This window comes from Salmo salar, chromosome ssa10, assembly GCF_905237065.1.
Source record: "Salmo salar chromosome ssa10, Ssal_v3.1, whole genome shotgun sequence".
Taxonomy (NCBI): Eukaryota; Metazoa; Chordata; class Actinopteri; order Salmoniformes; family Salmonidae; genus Salmo; species Salmo salar.
In genome coordinates, this window is record NC_059451.1 from 3150569 (window position 1) to 3167406 (window position 16838).

General features: G+C 44.9%; 1 protein-coding gene across 5 annotated transcripts in view; it reads left to right on the forward strand.

Moving 5' to 3' along the window:
* Positions 1 to 5328: 5328 nt before the first annotated feature.
* The window catches only part of shroom2a (shroom family member 2a), a 141930-nt gene continuing 130420 nt past the window's right edge, over positions 5329 to 16838 (forward strand). Inside the window, exons 1-2 of one of the 5 annotated variants that reach the window (XM_045687237.1) lie at positions 5329 to 5570; positions 6467 to 6688. In XM_045687237.1, the coding sequence (XP_045543193.1) occupies positions 6488 to 6688 (201 nt within the window). In that variant the 5' untranslated portion in view covers positions 5329 to 5570; positions 6467 to 6487. Of the gene's footprint in view, positions 5571 to 6466; positions 6689 to 14511; positions 14531 to 16838 lie in introns of those variants that run through there. The other 4 variants (XM_045687238.1, XM_045687241.1, XM_045687240.1 and 1 more) reach the window with 4 other exon arrangements.

Consider the following 16838-nt stretch of genomic DNA (forward strand, 5'->3'; position numbering starts at 1 on the left):
CCAACAGCAGAGCTTTCTTTTCAGCACCATGGAGTGAATCCTTACCACTGCTACACCTGGTTATCAGGGGAGCCTTGTCTGGTTGCAAAACAGTTAATTCAGCCTCATTTACTGCCTTTTTAAAAAACATAGCTGATATGGCTGACTTGCTTAAAGAAATGTGGTTTCTACTGACAAGTGAGATGTACAAACTATGGCATAAGGAAACGAAGAGCGTATAAGAGGCAATCCGTGGCCTCCCGGCCATGACCAGGAGTCCCATAGGGCAGCGCACAATTGACCAAGCGTCGTCCGGGTTATGGCAGGGTTTGGCCAGATGGGCTTCACTTGATTCATCGCGCTCTAGCGACTCCTTGTGGCGGGCCGGGAACCTGCAGGCTGACCTCGGTCGTCAGTTGAACGGTGTTTCCTCTGACACATTGGTGCATCTGGCTTCCAGGTTAAGTGAGTGGGTGTTAACCTCTATGGGCTAGGTGGGACACATGCATGTTTTGTTCAATCAAGTTCATATTTATATCAAAAAACAGCTTTTTACATTAGCATGTGACTAGCATGTGACTAGCATTCCCACCGAACACTGCCGGTGAATTTACTCAATTACTCACGATAAACGTTCACAAAAAGCATAACAATTATTTTAAGAATTATAGATACAGAACTCCTCTATGCACTCGATATGTCCGATTTTAAAATAGCTTTTCGGTGAAAGCACATTTTGCAATATTCTCAGTAGATAGCCCGGCATCACAGGGCTAGCTATTTAGACACCCAGCAAGTTTAGCACTCATCAAAGTCAGATTTACTATAAGAACAATGTTATTACCTTTGCTGTCTTCGTCAGAATGCACTCCCAGGACTTCTACTTCAATAACAAATGTTGGTTTGGTCCAAAATAATCCATCGTTATATCCAAACAGCGGCGTTTTGTTCGTGCGTTCAAGACACTATCCGAAAGGGTAAATAAGGGTTACGAGCATGGCGCAATTCGTGACAAAAGATTTCTAAATATTCCATTACCGTACTTCGAAGCATGTCAACCGCTGTTTAAAATCAATTTTTATGCCATTTTTCTCATAAAAAAGCGATAATATTCCGACCGGGAATCTGCGTTTAGGTAAACAGACAAAAGAAAAGAAAGCATTCGGTCGACTCGGGCACGCGCCTAAGCCCATAGTACTCTGAGCGGCCACTTGCCAAAAGCGATAAAGTGTTTCAGCCAGAGGCTGCCTCGATATCCTTCAGCTTTTTCCCGGGCTCTGAGAGCCTATGGGAGCCGTAGGAAGTGTCACGTTATTGCAAAGATCCTCAGTCTTCAATAAAAAGAGCCAAGATAAAACACACCTTGTCAGACAGGCCACTTCCTGCATGGAATCTTCTCAGGTTTTGGCCTGCCATTTGAGTTCTGTTATACTCACAGACACCATTCAAACAGTTTTAGAAACTTTAGGGTGTTTTCTATCCAAAGCCAATAATTATATGCATATTCTAGTTACTGGGCAGGAGTAGTAACCAGATTAAATCGGGTACGTTTTTTATCCGGCTGTGTCAATACTGCCCCCTAGCCCTAACAGGTTAAGAATCGTGGTTTGGCGGGTCATGTTTCGGAGGACACATGACTCGACCTTCGCCTCTCCCAAGCCCGTTGGGGGGTTGCAGTGATGAAACAAGATCGTAATCACGAAATTGGGGAGAAAAAGGGGGTAAAAAAAAAAATCTGTAATTTCGATAAAGACATTTATAAGTAAACTAGGACGGACGTAGTCAATATAATTATTTGTTCAGCACATTTGAAATGTACAGTGACAGAATTCAGAACATGGGCCTTTCTTACAGTATTCTCCCTGTACACCAAGTCAGAACCGTAGGATAAATAAAGGGGACATATAAGCAGACAATGAAAGCTCTTACAATATTCAGTGATTACATTTCTCTAAAACAGGCTATAGGCTATATGTACACCACCAAGTCAGAACAGTAGGCTAAGTTATGAGGGGGAAAGGGACCAAATTATTACTGCGAGGCACAAGGGCTACCAACAGCTTACTACACAACATACACTTAGTATTACTTCCTTAGCTACAGTATACATATCGCCGTGGGATATTACATAATTTATGCAGCAGCATACAAGACATTTTTGGACTCACCTTGTTGTGCTGTGCTCACTTGAACAGGAAGGTGGCGTGCCGGTCCTTCTTGTGGGCAAATTTTGTCATCAAACTTTGTCATCAAAGTCTGGCATTCTCTGGATTTATGATGCTTTCAAGACAACTGGGAACTTTGAAAAAAACAAGGTTGAATGATGACGTCAGTGATCTTCAGGTCGGAGCTCTAGAAAGAGGACAGTGTTCCCGACTTGGAATTCCGAGTTGGATGACTTTTCAAAACGTATTTTCCCAGTCGGAGCTAGTTATTCCCAGAGTTCCCAGTTGTCTTGAACTCACTGAAGTCTGAGATTTTCCAGCCCAGAGTTCCCAGTTGTCTTGAACTCACTGAAGTCTGAGATTTTCCAGCTCAGAGTTCCCAGTTGTTTTGAACGTGGCAGAAGTCATGATGGATGACAGCAAGGCCAATGTATTCAACCTTTTCTGGCACATCTTATTGAATGTGAAATCGCAAATTGTTGAATTTCCGATTTCCAACATGTTGTGTAATATTTATGTCCAATGGTCGATGAGCACCGATATGTTTAATCTATCATTTCTCTTCACATAACAAGGATTGAAAAGGATTTGCCAGTAGATTGCCAACATTATTCATGATGATGACTGATTGTCTAGCTTGCTAGATAAGATTGTGAAAATATGATGTTGATATGATCAGTCCAATCAAAGCTACTGTAGATATAACGTGATTTGACATCATTTTATCTGTGGCCAATGACCTTGGGCCTTCTTGAATGGGCACTTCTAATGTAAATCTAAATCTCCCCGTAGATTTAGAGGTGAAGTAGTGTCCTCATGAGTGACAGAACACTGAGCCAATCACGGCGAAACTAGGGAACATTACCAACCCCTAAGCTCTGTATTTTCCTCTGGCTGCCCCTCCACCAGAGAAAGCACTGAGCTAGGCTGAAACACCTGTATATTCCTCTGGCTGCCCCACCACCACAGAAAGCCCTGAGCTAGGTTGAAACACCTGTATATTCCTCTGGCTGCCCCTCCACCACAGAAAGCACTGAGCTGGGCTGAAACACCTGTATATTCCTCTGGCTGCCCGTCCACCACAGAAAGCACTGAGCTGGGCTGAAACACCTGTATTTTGGAGCTGCCTTACTCAAGAAAGCAAAGAGACCATCTTTGTATATATTTTTTTACACTGTTTGCAAACTGATCAAATCAAATTGTATTTGTGACATGCAGATGTTAATGCGAGTGTAGCGAAATGCTTGTGCTTCTAGTTCCGACCATGCAGTAATATCTAACAAGTTATCTAACCTAACAATTTCACAACAACTACCTTATACACACAAGTGTAAAGGAATGAATAAGAATATGTACATATAAATATATGAATGAGCGATGGCCGAACGGCATTGGCAAGATGCAGTAGATGGTATAGAGTACAGTATATACATATGAGATGAGTAATGTAGGTTATGAAAACATTATATAAAGTGGCATTGTTTAAAGTGACTAGTGATACATTACATCAAGATGCAGTAGATGGTATAGAGTACAGTATATATACATATGAGATGAGTAATGTAGGGTATGTAAACATTATATAAAGTGGCATTGTTAAAAGTGGCTAGTGATACATTACATCAAGATGGCAAGATGCAGTAGATGGTATAGAGTACAGTATATACATATGAGATTAGTAATGTAGGGTATGAGAACATTATATTAAGTGGCACTGTTTAAAGTGGCTAGTGATACATGTATTTTTCATTATTAAAGTGGGTGGAGTTCAGTCAGTATGTTGGCAGCAGCCACTCAATGCTAGTGATGGCTGTTAAAAAGTCTGATGGCCTTGAGATAGAAGCTGTTTTTCAGTCTATCGGTCCCAGCTTTGATGCACATATTAATGCCAAAATAACATGCTAAACAGGTGGGGCTCAAATTACGGGTTGCCCTGAATGACGGGTCACCCTGAATGACGGGTCTGACGGGTCGCCCTGAATGATGGGTCGCCCTGAATGACGGGTCGCCCGAAATGACGGGTCGCCCTGAATGATGGGTCACCCTGAATGACGGGTCGACCTGAATTATGGGTCGCCCTGAATGACGGGTCGCCACTGCTCTATGCACACTCACTAGACTCTACCTACGCACTCACATACACTGACACTCCAACACACACACACATACACACACACACACACACACACACACACACACACACACACACACACACACACACACACACACACACACACATATGCTGCTGCTACTCTGTTGATTATCTATCCTGATTGCCAAGTGACTATTACCCCTACCTACACCTACATATTACTACACATCGACTCTGTACCGCTACTCCTTGTATATACCCTCATTATTATCTATTGTGTTACACTTTCCTTACTTTTTAAGTCTGCAATGTTGGGAAAGGGCTAGTAGCACATCACTGTAAAGTCTAAATGAGTCCAAAAACGTGATTTGATATACCAGAAATCACCAAAACGGGTTTGCCCTGCCTACTTCAAGCTGGCGAGCTCTATAGACTAAAGTCTAAAGTATCTACTCGACAGCACGTAAACTTTATGTGCATAAATGTTACGAATCCCTTTGGCCCAGCAGTCTAGGGGGGGATGGATACGAGACCCGTAACATAAATCAGGATACCTGTATCCGTAACAATAAACTACTGTCATCCTATTCGAGGTACAGTTACATGTCTACAACACCAGGTGGTGCTGTTGTAGTTTTTAGCTGAGGCTCGTTGGCAATTTGGAAGATCAACCTAGACTCACGGGTAGACGTAACTTAGTAAAAAAATACATTTTGATAACTCAATTACTATATGTTACGTTTCGTATTGTATGTATTCATTTGTGGTTGTCTATCATACATTTCATATGATATGTTGCGAATTACAATGTATAATATATGTGCTAGCAGATACCCATAGACTTCCTGCCATTGCGCTAATGCTAGTTAGTTTTGCAAAGCCAATACTATCTCTAACTTCCTTCATACTGGACAGAGACTTAAAATGGTATCCATAAGTTCATGTTTCTCTGGGGAAGTAGATAAAGGCCTCATTGCCAAAATCCTGAAGTATACCTTCAACATATCATACTCATCGAGTGCTCTGGGTTTACGTTTACTATGTTATGTTTAGTGTATGACTCCAGGCTGCAACCGTCCAAATCCCAGGTTGCTGTGTAATCCATTGCATTGGCAGGCGACTCAATCCACAGGTTAATAAACTAGCATGCTAGCTAGTCTCTTGTAAAAAAGGTGGGTCGCTTGAAAACTACATAATTCCACGTATTTCGTTGAATTGGCAGAAGACAAGTGACGAATATTATGAAGAATACATCACTTTGAAAGCTGTGCTCGTCGACAAAAAAGCTAACCAGGTCAAGATCGGTCCTTTTTTCCAACAAATTGAATTCCCAGGTAGCTAACGATGGAAACAAAATGTAACACTGTCGAGTTTCAACCTCTGCGATTAATTACTCTAGAAAACAACAGTTCATGTCTGAATGTTTAATTTATTTAAGTCGAGTGTAATGCTTTATTGAATTTCTATACCAGTTTCTAGCAAGTCCCAGGTCTTTTTCCATGTGTTTGGGAAAATAGCTAATCGACTGCTAGTTTGGAGTTAGCCTAGCAAACATTAACTAGCTTGACGTGCATTGACACTTTGTGTTGTTTGTGAACAGTGTGATCTTAGCTGGCTAGTTAAATATTACATGAAACGTATTTTAGATAACTAGCTAGAGATACAACTTTGCCTGTTCATGTGATAACTTATTACAGTAAGTAACAAAGCAGGGAGGGGGGTCCTACTCCCAGTGTATTTGGATGAGTTATTTAGTTATTAAAATTAGTTTAAACCCCCCTGCATACTGACAACATATTTGAAGTCTGAACTAAGAGCATTACGCCTCATGTCCACCAGATTCATCAAATTGTTTGCGTTCCGGCGGAAGTAATTCATTGTAAATGGAGCAGTGCGAAACTCTCCGCTGGGGATGCAGCACCAGGTTTGAGTTATTCAACCTTTTCCACTCCTGCTTTGTTTTACAGTACCGTGGTACAAACGGAAGTACACACACACACACTCCAACAAGTTGAAAAAGCGATGCAGGTGCATCAAGTATAAAAATGTGGGCTAGACATCTGGCAAAATAAAACGCAGATATATCTGGTGGACATCGGGTGTTACAGTCTGGAGTGTGATCAGGAGAAGGCAGCATAGTGGTGTAGTAAAATGTTTTTTTTTTTCTTCAGTTATCAAGAAAACCCTTTTTTTTCTGTTATTGAAAACTGACCTCTTGTCTTTGATCAAGTGAGGTGTTTTTCTAAGCTCCATGGACACCTTGGATAGTAGGAGTGAGCCCCGATATTCTGAAGGCGATCACAACCACTGGCTGATGGAGAAACCGGAAGACCTGGATCAGAGGAGTCGGGAAGGGTGGCGGCTGGTAGATGTCCTGCTCTCCGGGGGTGCTCCATGGGGATTCACTCTCAAAGGAGGCAGAGAACACCAAGAACCACTGCTCATCACCAAGGTAATTCAGGAGTCTGGTCTGCTCTAATTTAAACAAACATTTAATACCATGCAAGAAAGGCCCTCTTCCAAGTCTGAGTTGTGAAATATGAGAGGACATTAATACGGTACACTCTTTACTGTTTTATGTTCCTGATAACTTTGACAAGTGTTTCCTGTTGTAGAAGGAAGTGTGATGGGATTTGCCTGTCAGTCTGAAGGAGTATATCCAGTAGGTCATGTGTAGCTCAGTTGGTAGAGTATGGGGTTTGCAACACCAGGGTTGTGGGTTCGATTCCCACGTGGGACCAGTACGAAAAAGATTTTAAAAAATGTATGAAATGTATGCATTCACTACTGTAAGTCGCTCTGGATAAGAGCGTCTGCTAAATGACTAAAATGTAAAAATGTGTAGACCAGTCTCTTTACCACAGGAGACCTGTACTTGGTCTCCCGTCGCAGAAGGTGACATCCCGTACTCCAAAAACATATTTAACAGCCCTCTGTTTGACCCATTTCTGAGAAACTTCCCGTCACAAAAGGTAAATCTATAAACCCGAATGCCTTACCAGTCGGTAGGGGCCATACAATGTGTTAACTGTGGTAAAAATACATGTTTAAATCTACATTTTGCTAAGCTCACTGCCTAGTTCCCATTCGCCGTAGTAGTTAACCTCGCGAGATTACTGCGTCATCCCAAATGGCACCTTTAGGGAGATACGATTAGAATTCAGTAAACTCTGGAAAAGTTGGATTTAAACATTTATTTTCACACATTGTATGGCCCCTGCCGACTGGTAAGGCATTCCGGTTTATAGATTTGTTTTTAGTGACGGAAGTTTCTCAGAAATGGGTCAAACAGAGGGCTGTTAAATATGTTTTTGGAGTACGGGATGTCACCTTCTGCGACGGGAGACCAAGTACAGGTCTCCTGGAGTAAAGAGGCTAGTGGAGGTTTGACCTCTCACCCAGCACGCTAGTGGAGGTTTGACCTCTCACCCAGCACGCTAGTGGAGGTTTGACCTCTCACCCAGCACGCTAGTGGAGGTTTGACCTCTCACCCAGCACGCTAGTGGAGGTTTGACCTCTCACCCAGCACGCTAGTGGAGGTTTGACCTCTCACCCAGCACGCTGGTGGAGGTTTGACCTCTCACCCAGCACGCTGGTGGAGGTTTGACCTCTCACCCAGCACGCTGGTGGAGGTTTGACCTCTCACCCAGCACGCTGGTGGGGGTTTGACCTCTCACCCAGCACGCTGGTGGAGGTTTGACCTCTCACCCAGCACGCTGGTGGAGGTTTGACCTCTCACCCAGCACGCTGGTGGAGGTTTGACCTCTCACCCAGCACGCTGGTGGAGGTTTGACCTCTCACCCAGCACGCTGGTGGAGGTTTGACCTCTCACCCAGCACGCTGGTGGAAGTTTGACCTCTCACCCAGCACGCTGGTGGAAGTTTGACCTCTCACCCAGCACGCTGGTGGAGGTTTGACCTCTCACCCAGCACGCTGGTGGAGGTTTGACCTCTCACCCAGCACGCTGGTGGAGGTTTGACCTCTCACCCAGCACGCTGGTGGAGGTTTGACCTCTCACCCAGCACGCTGGTGGAGGTTTGACCTCTCACCCAGCACGCTGGTGGAGGTTTGACCTCTCACCCAGCACGCTGGTGGAGGTTTGACCTCTCACCCAGCACGCTGGTGGAGGTTTGACCTCTCACCCAGCACGCTGGTGGAGGTTTGACCTCTCACCCAGCACGCTGGTGGAGGTTTGACCTCTCACCCAGCACGCTGGTGGAGGTTTGACCTCTCACCCAGCACGCTGGTGGAGGTTTGACCTCTCACCCAGCACGCTGGTGGAGGTTTGACCTCTCACCCAGCACGCTGGTGGAGGTTTGACCTCTCACCCAGCACGCTGGTGGAGGTTTGACCTCTCACCCAGCACGCTGGTGGAGGTTTGACCTCTCACCCAGCACGCTGGTGGAGGTTTGACCTCTCACCCAGCACGCTGGTGGAGGTTTGACCTCTCACCCAGCACGCTGGTGGAGGTTTGACCTCTCACCCAGCACGCTGGTGGAGGTTTGACCTCTCACCCAGCACGCTGGTGGAGGTTTGACCTCTCACCCAGCACGCTGGTGGAGGTTTGACCTCTCACCCAGCACGCTGGTGGAGGTTTGACCTCTCACCCAGCACGCTGGTGGAGGTTTGACCTCTCACCCAGCACGCTGGTGGAGGTTTGACCTCTCACCCAGCACGCTGGTGGAGGTTTGACCTCTCACCCAGCACGCTGGTGGAGGTTTGACCTCTCACCCAGCACGCTGGTGGAGGTTTGACCTCTCACCCAGCACGCTGGTGGAGGTTTGACCTCTCACCCAGCACGCTGGTGGAGGTTTGACCTCTCACCCAGCACGCTGGTGGAGGTTTGACCTCTCACCCAGCACGCTGGTGGAGGTTTGACCTCTCACCCAGCACGCTGGTGGAGGTTTGACCTCTCACCCAGCACGCTGGTGGAGGTTTGACCTCTCACCCAGCACGCTGGTGGAGGTTTGACTATATACATGGATTTGTTGTGATGGTGTAGACTATTACATGGATTTATTGTGATGGTGTAGGTAGACTATATTACATGGATTTATTGTGAAGGTGTAGACTATATTAACGCGGAAGCCAGGAGATGCTAAATGTGTTCGTTAATTAACGGTCAATTACCGTGAGACCGACAGTTATTTGCTTGACAATCACCGGCTGACGAAATGTTGTGACCGCCACGGCCCTAGTAGCTACTGTAAGTCAATTCCTGCAGTCGACTTGTGGAATACGTTGAGAGATAAAGCAGATTGCGTTCTTCATTTCACCTGTCACATTATAATGCATTCTGAAGCTTACCATAGTTCATCAGAAAAGTTGAGCCAGTCACGTGTTTGTTTGTTTGTAAATTACACAACAGGAGATGAGTCTAGCTGTGTATTTAGTTTAACATGCTAGTTATCTTAGTAAGTGGCTGAATTAACAAGGCGACGGGGCATCATGTGGTTTTAGCTTTCTGCCGTGTTTGAGAAGTCAAAGCGCTTTGGATGAGTTAGCAGCAGTGTTAGCTGTATAGCTATCTTCCCTTCTTCTCCTCTGAGCAGGCCCTAGCTGCTCCTTCTTCTCTGAGCGGGCCCTAGCTGCTCCTTCTTCTCTGAGCAGGCCCTAGCTGCTCCTTCTTCTCTGAGCGGGCCCTAGCTGCTCCTTCTCCTCTGAGCGGGCCCTAGCTGCTCCTTCTTCTTCTCTGAGCGGGCCCTAGCTGCTCCTTCTTCTTCTCTGAGCGGGCCCTAGCTGCTCCTTCTTCTTCTCTGAGCGGGCCCTAGCTGCTCCTTCTTCTTCTCTGAGCGGGCCCTAGCTGCTCCTTCTTCTCTCTGAGCGGGCCCTAGCTGCTCCTTCTCCTCTGAGCGGGCCCTAGCTGCTCCTTCTTCTTCTCTGAGCGGGCCCTAGCTGCTCCTTCTTCTTCTCTGAGCGGGCCCTAGCTGCTCCTTCTTCTTCTCTGAGCGGGCCCTAGCTGCTCCTTCTTCTTCTCTGAGCGGGCCCTAGCTGCTCCTTCTTCTTCTCTGAGCGGGCCCTAGCTGCTGCTCCTTCTTCTTCTCTGAGCGGGCCCTAGCTGCTCCTTCTTCTTCTCTGAGCGGGCCCTAGCTGCTCCTTCTTCTTCTCTGAGCGGGCCCTAGCTGCTCCTCCTTCTTCTTCTCTGAGCGGGCCCTAGCTGCTCCTCCTTCTTCTTCTCTGAGCGGGCCCTAGCTGCTCCTTTCTTCTTCTCTGAGCGGGCCCTAGCTGCTCCTCCTTCTTCTTCTCTGAGCGGGCCCTAGCTGCTCCTCCTTCTTCTTCTCTGAGCGGGCCCTAGCTGCTCCTCCTTCTTCTTCTCTGAGCGGGCCCTAGCTGCTCCTCCTTCTTCTTCTCTGAGCGGGCCCTAGCTGCTCCTCCTTCTTCTTCTCTGAGCGGGCCCTAGCTGCTCCTCCTTCTTCTTCTCTGAGCGGGCCCTAGCTGCTCCTCCTTCTTCTTCTCTGAGCGGGCCCTAGCTGCTCCTCCTTCTTCTTCTCTGAGCGGGCCCTAGCTGCTCCTCCTTCTTCTTCTCTGAGCGGGCCCTAGCTGCTCCTCCTTCTTCTTCTCTGAGCGGGCCCTAGCTGCTTCTTCTTCTCTGAGCGGGCCCTAGCTGCTTCTTCTTCTCTGAGCGGGCCCTAGCTGCTCCTCCTTCTTCTTCTCTGAGCGGGCCCTAGCTGCTCCTCCTTCTTCTTCTCTGAGCGGGCCCTAGCTGCTCCCTCCTTCTCTGAGCGGGCCCTAGCTGCTCCCTCCTTCTTCTTCTCTGAGCGGGCCCTAGCTGCTCCTCCTTCTTCTTCTCTGAGCGGGCCCTAGCTGCTCCTCCTTCTTCTTCTCTGAGCGGGACCTAGCTGCTGCTCCTTCTTCTTCTCTGAGCGGGCCCTAGCTGCTCCAGAGCCAGTGCTCTTCTTCCATCAGAGAAGCATGTTTCAAAACGTTGTTCATTTGCACAATGTCTCTCGTTCACATTTACTTGTTAATGTCCAAACTCCCCAAAAATTACATTCGGTGGCTACTACCTACAAAGCCTTCAGAAAGTATTCATACCCTTTGACTTATTCAACATTTTGTTAGTCTGATTAAAAAAAAAAAAAGATAAAATAGATTATTTGTAACCCATCTACACACAATACCCAATAACGACAAAGTGAAAGCGTGTTCTTATACATTTTTAGAAAATGTATTTAAAATTAAATACAGGTCTTATTTACGTAAGTATTCACGCCCCGGAGTCAATACATGTTCGAATCACCTTTTGGCAGCGACTACAGCTGTGAGTCTTTCTGGGTAACTCTCTAAAAGCTTTGCATACCAGGCTCTTACAATATTTCCACTTCTTCAATCTCGTCAAGTTGGTTGTTGATCATTGCTAGACAGACATTTTCAAGTCTTGTCGTAGCTTTAAGTGAACTGTACCTCAGCCACTCAGGAACATTCAGTGTAGTCTTGGTAAGCACCTCCAGTCTATATCTGGCCTTGTGTTTTAGGTTATTGTCCTGCTGAAAGGTGAATTTGTCTCCCAGTGTTTGTTGGAAAGCAGAACCAGGATTTTGCTTGTTGTTAGCTCTGTAATGTTTATTTTTATGCTAAAAAAAACTCCTTAGTCCTTGCTGAAGACAAGCATACCCATAACATGATGCAGCCACCACCATGCTTGACAATATGAAGAGTGGTACTCAGTGATGTAGGATTTGCCCCCAACCATAACGCTTTGTATTTAGGACAAAGTTGTTTTACTTTAGTGCCTTATTTCAAACAGGATGGATGTTTTTGAATATTTGTCGTCTTTTCACTCTGTCAATTAGGTTAGTATTGTGGAGTAACTACAATGTTGTTGATCCATCCTCAGTTCTCTCCTATCACAGCCATTAAACTCTGTAACTGTTTTAAAGTCACCATTGGCCTCATGGTCAAATCCCAGTGGTTTCATTCCTCTCCGGTAACTGAGTTAGGAAGGACGCCTGTATCTTTGTAGTGACTGGGTGTATTGATACACCATCCAAAGTGTAACAACGTCACCATGCTCAAAGGGATATTTAATGTCTGCTATTTACATTTTTACCCATCTACCAATAGGTGCCCTTCTTTGTGAGATGTTGGACAACCTCCCTGGTCTTTGTGGTGTTTTGTATACCAGACACAGTGGCAGGTACAGTGCATTCCTAAAGTATTCAGACCCCATTTTGTTACATTACAGCCTTATTCTAAAATTGATTAAGAAAAAAAATTCTCAGCAATCTACACAGTTTATTTAAAATGTTATTGCAAATGTATTAAAACTAAACTGAAATCACATTTACATAAGTATTCAGTCCTTTTACTCAGTACTTTGTTGAAGCACCTTTGGCAGCGCTTACAGCCTCGAGTCTTCTTGGGTATGAAGATAACTTGGCAGACCTGTATTTGGGGAGTTTCTCCCATCCTTCTCTGCAGATCCTCTCAAGCTCTGTCAGGTTGGATGGGAAGCGTCGCTGCACAGCTATTTCCACGTCTCTCCAGAGATGTTAGATCAGGTTCAAGTCCGGGCTCTGGCTGGGCCACTCAAGGACATTCAGATACTTGTCCCGAAGCCATTCCTGTGTTGTCTTTGCTGTGTGCTTAGGGTCGTTGTCCTGTTGGAAGGTGAACCTTCACCCCAGTCTGAGGTCCTGAGCGCTCTGGAGCAGGTTTTCATCAAGGATCTCACTGTACAATGCTCCGTTCATCTTTCTCTCAATCCTGACTAGTCTCCCAGTCCCTGCCGCTGAAAAACATCCCCACATCATGATGCTGCCACCACCATGCTTCACTGTAGGGATGGTGCCAGGTATCCTCCAGGTGTGACGCTTGACATTCAGGCCAAAGAGTTAAATCTCGGTTTCATCAGACCAGAGAATCTTGTAAATAAGAATTTGTTCTTAACTGACTTGCCTAGAATTGATTTTTACTAAGCCTGTTTTTGCTTTGTCATTATGGGGTATTGTGTGTAGATTGATGAGGAAATCCATTTTAGAATAAGGCTGTAACCTAAATAATTTTGGAAAAAGTCAAGGGATCTGAATACTTTCCGAATGCGCTGTAGATAGCGTCCACTTTTTGTTGTTGTTGCCCTAATTACACAAATAAACAACAATAAAAAGATGTGCGTGCTTATTAATGTTTCTAAAACAAGAAATGTATTACTAGTAAGAAGTAATGTGGTATATTGCTCATTTTAATATTCTTTGACCTTAGTATTTTAACAAATCAGAATTTTAAGGTTACCTTGGTAACAGGGCCACTGGAGTCATCACTGTACATTAAAGGCCAATGTCTCTTGCTTGCAGTGGGAGCTAACTCAAACATTTGTAAAAGCAACCTAGCTTGTGAACAAGTGTAACTAGCCAAGAAACGAGGACAAAGTCTCACTTTAGCAGGCTTTCGAATAAATAACTTTTGTCCCTGTCTCCATTGCTTCTAAACACAAATCTTTCAGTGCTCACAGCTCCCCAGAAAGGCAGTGTTGCTATGCGAGGTGGGATAGCTATAACATTAGGATTCCGTTTATGAGTTACCAGATATGAAACAAATTAGCAGAAATACTTTGAAAACAGCTACTACAGCATTTATTTAGCTATTACAATCACAACTCTCACTTGTGCCCATACTTGACTATTTGTGTTAGATGCCCACACTGTAGAGCCTGGAGTGTTACCACGCGCCAACGTGGCTGGTGAATTAGACATTGTTACCCGTTTGACACGTAGAGGCCCTGCTCCTGAATTTATTTAGGTTTGCCATAACAAGTGACACAATCTCAATTTAAAATTCAGGCTGTAACAAAACAAAACAAAACAAAATGTCTCAAAAGTAAAGAGTTGTGAATACTTCCTGAGGGAACTGTGTGCTAGGCTAGTTGGGAGATGCACCATTATAGTACCAAGGGAGATTTTTTAAACTCTTTTAAAACTTTTTTAAAGTCCATCTGGCCGTAGACAATCATACAGAATCGTTCTAAAAATCCCACTAACTTGTTTGTCAGCTTAAGCTGCAGGTTAATGATTAACCAGCAAGGTTTTCACCGGATAGTTCCAGGGGGTATGACAGCAGGCAGCTCCTGTAGTCCGATTGCTGTGAATCTCTTCTTCTTTTGTGTAGCGTTCTGTATTGACCCAAACAGGTGTAAAGTTCAGCAGCTCACCTCCAGCATGCAGAGCTCACAGTGTTTAGTGCTGTCACAGTGGGCTCAGTCCCAACACAGTACAGCAGCTCAAAGCACCTTCCTTCTCTCCCTAAGGTTAAGGGACGTGGTCCACACCAGCAGAATTCCTGAGAAGCTTATGGTCAGGTGGGTCCGGCTGCTGAATGATTTAGTGTTTAAGCCACTAACCAAGCGTAACGTTCTGGACTGAAGTTGGCTTTAGTTGTCTTGGCAGGAGTTCAGTGGCGTTTGTCACACAGTCTTGGGCCTTCCGTGTAGCTCAGGGCCTTCCGTGTAGCTCAGGGCCCCGTGGGTTAGATTCCCACGGGGGCCAGTACGGGAAAAATAAAAATAAATGTATGAAATGAAATGTATGCATTCACTACTGTAAGTCGCTCTGGATAAGAGCGTCTCCTAAATGACTAAAATGTAGAACAGCCAGCAGTGCCCTAGTGTAAACTTGGGCAGTATACCGTGTATAGCAGGGTATTCTGAAATGCCCGCTTTATGATTTTAAATGCCTCTTTTTCTGTTTTGTGTGTGTGGGACACCCTAAAGTTTGGAGGGGTGCATGCTACGCCATAACTATAAGTGATCTCCAGCTCAGGGATCCAGCTATGCGTTTGATCTTGACATCTAGCTAGTTAGCAAACCAATCTTCTTAGTTACAGCAGAGAATCAATCCCCTCCTGGATAAAGATCCCTGATGCCTAAATTTTGTTTTGTGCATCAAAAATATTTTGTTTTGGAATGAAATAGCGCCCCTTGTGTGCACTGCCGGTAATACAGTATACCCTAGTATTGTAGAGGAATGGTATGGAAAGCTGGAGATTGCCCAATCCCACCCTAGGCTTCTAGAACAGCCAGCCAGCGCTCCAGGGGGACCAGCAGAGAAAACGTCCGTCACACCTCAACGACTAACTGCCTGGTGAGAGGAAGAGAGACAGGCATTATCTGGGGACTGCAGTTCATCTGTCTAATCCCCTGCAAGGAGAGAGACAGGCATTATCTGGGGACTGCAGAGAATATGTTTAAAGGACATATTCTTCTTTAGAAGATGCCAGTGTTGGTTTTGTATCCAATGCGTTTAGCTCACATTAGGAGGAAGTAGTCTAGGCCTTCTAATCTAATATTGCATCGTATCGTCTATCAATTATTTATCAATGCATAAGGTGAACATAAAACCAAGCTATCGTGAACCTCACTGTCATTTAATAATGTGCATGGGCGTTATAGCTGTATGAATTTTTCACAACGCAAACCTGGTCATTGGAAATATAACTAGAAAATAAGGGAAAGCCGCACACTCTGAGCTCAGATGCAAAAATGTAATAACCTAATAACCAACGTTTCGACAGCAAAGCTGTCTTCATCAGGGTATCATCACAAACACTGCGAGATTAGTCATTTATATAGTGTCAGAAGACACACAGGTGTTTAATCATGGCCAAGTGTGGCCTAATATCATTGGTTAACTCAAATATTTTAAAAAAAATGGCATACAAAGAACATACAAAAAGACAAATGGATAGCATACGATCATAGCATTTGTAGTCTAAAATGTATCTAACAAACAATTACAATGGCAAAATCACAATAATCACAAGAAATATAACACCAGCAATCCTAATGCATTGCGATATTAGCTTCACGTTGAAACGCCACTATTCTGGCTATTTATCATTCTCAAACAGGAAGCAAAATAGGTTTTCATTTTTTTTGTTCATTCAGCCTCTGTGCGATGCATAAAAGCTTATCTGTCAAACATCCTCAACGACGTAGCAGCAGAACAAGCAATTTGCGAGAGGAGGACCCCACGTAAAATGATTCTGGTCTGTGTCAAGTTAATTCACTTAACCGGTACAGAGAAAATTGATTCTGTTACGTCTTCCCTGTGGCTCAGTTGGTAGAGCATGGTGTTTGCAACGCCAGCATGGTGTGTGCAACGCCAGGGTTGTGGGTTCGATTCCCATGGGGGGCCAGTACAAAAAAAAACGAACCAAAAAAAAAATACATTTCATTTCATGCATGCATTCACTACTGTAAGTCGCTCTGGATCAGAGCGTCTGCTAAATGACTAAAATGTAAATATGACTTATACTTGTTAAATATTACCATTCTGGGATAGTTCTTCATTGAATTGCTAGCACTATAATTTAAACTGACTTACCTAGCTAGCTTTGTTAACACCGGCTACGTGATGATGCCGTTTCCTGTTTAGGTTAGAGGTCACATCGAAGTACGTTTCAAATTGAGCTGATTTAAGTGCTCTGCGTTCTCCCATACTAGACAGTCTCTCTCGCAGGTGTTCTTCCTCTATGACATCATGGCGGTCCTCTATGACATCATGGCGGTCCTCTATGACGTCATGGCGTGCATGCCGCCACTTCCTGTGCTGGAATGTACGATCAATCAGGATCCTAAACCAAATAAATCCCTAACTTCTAACACCCCA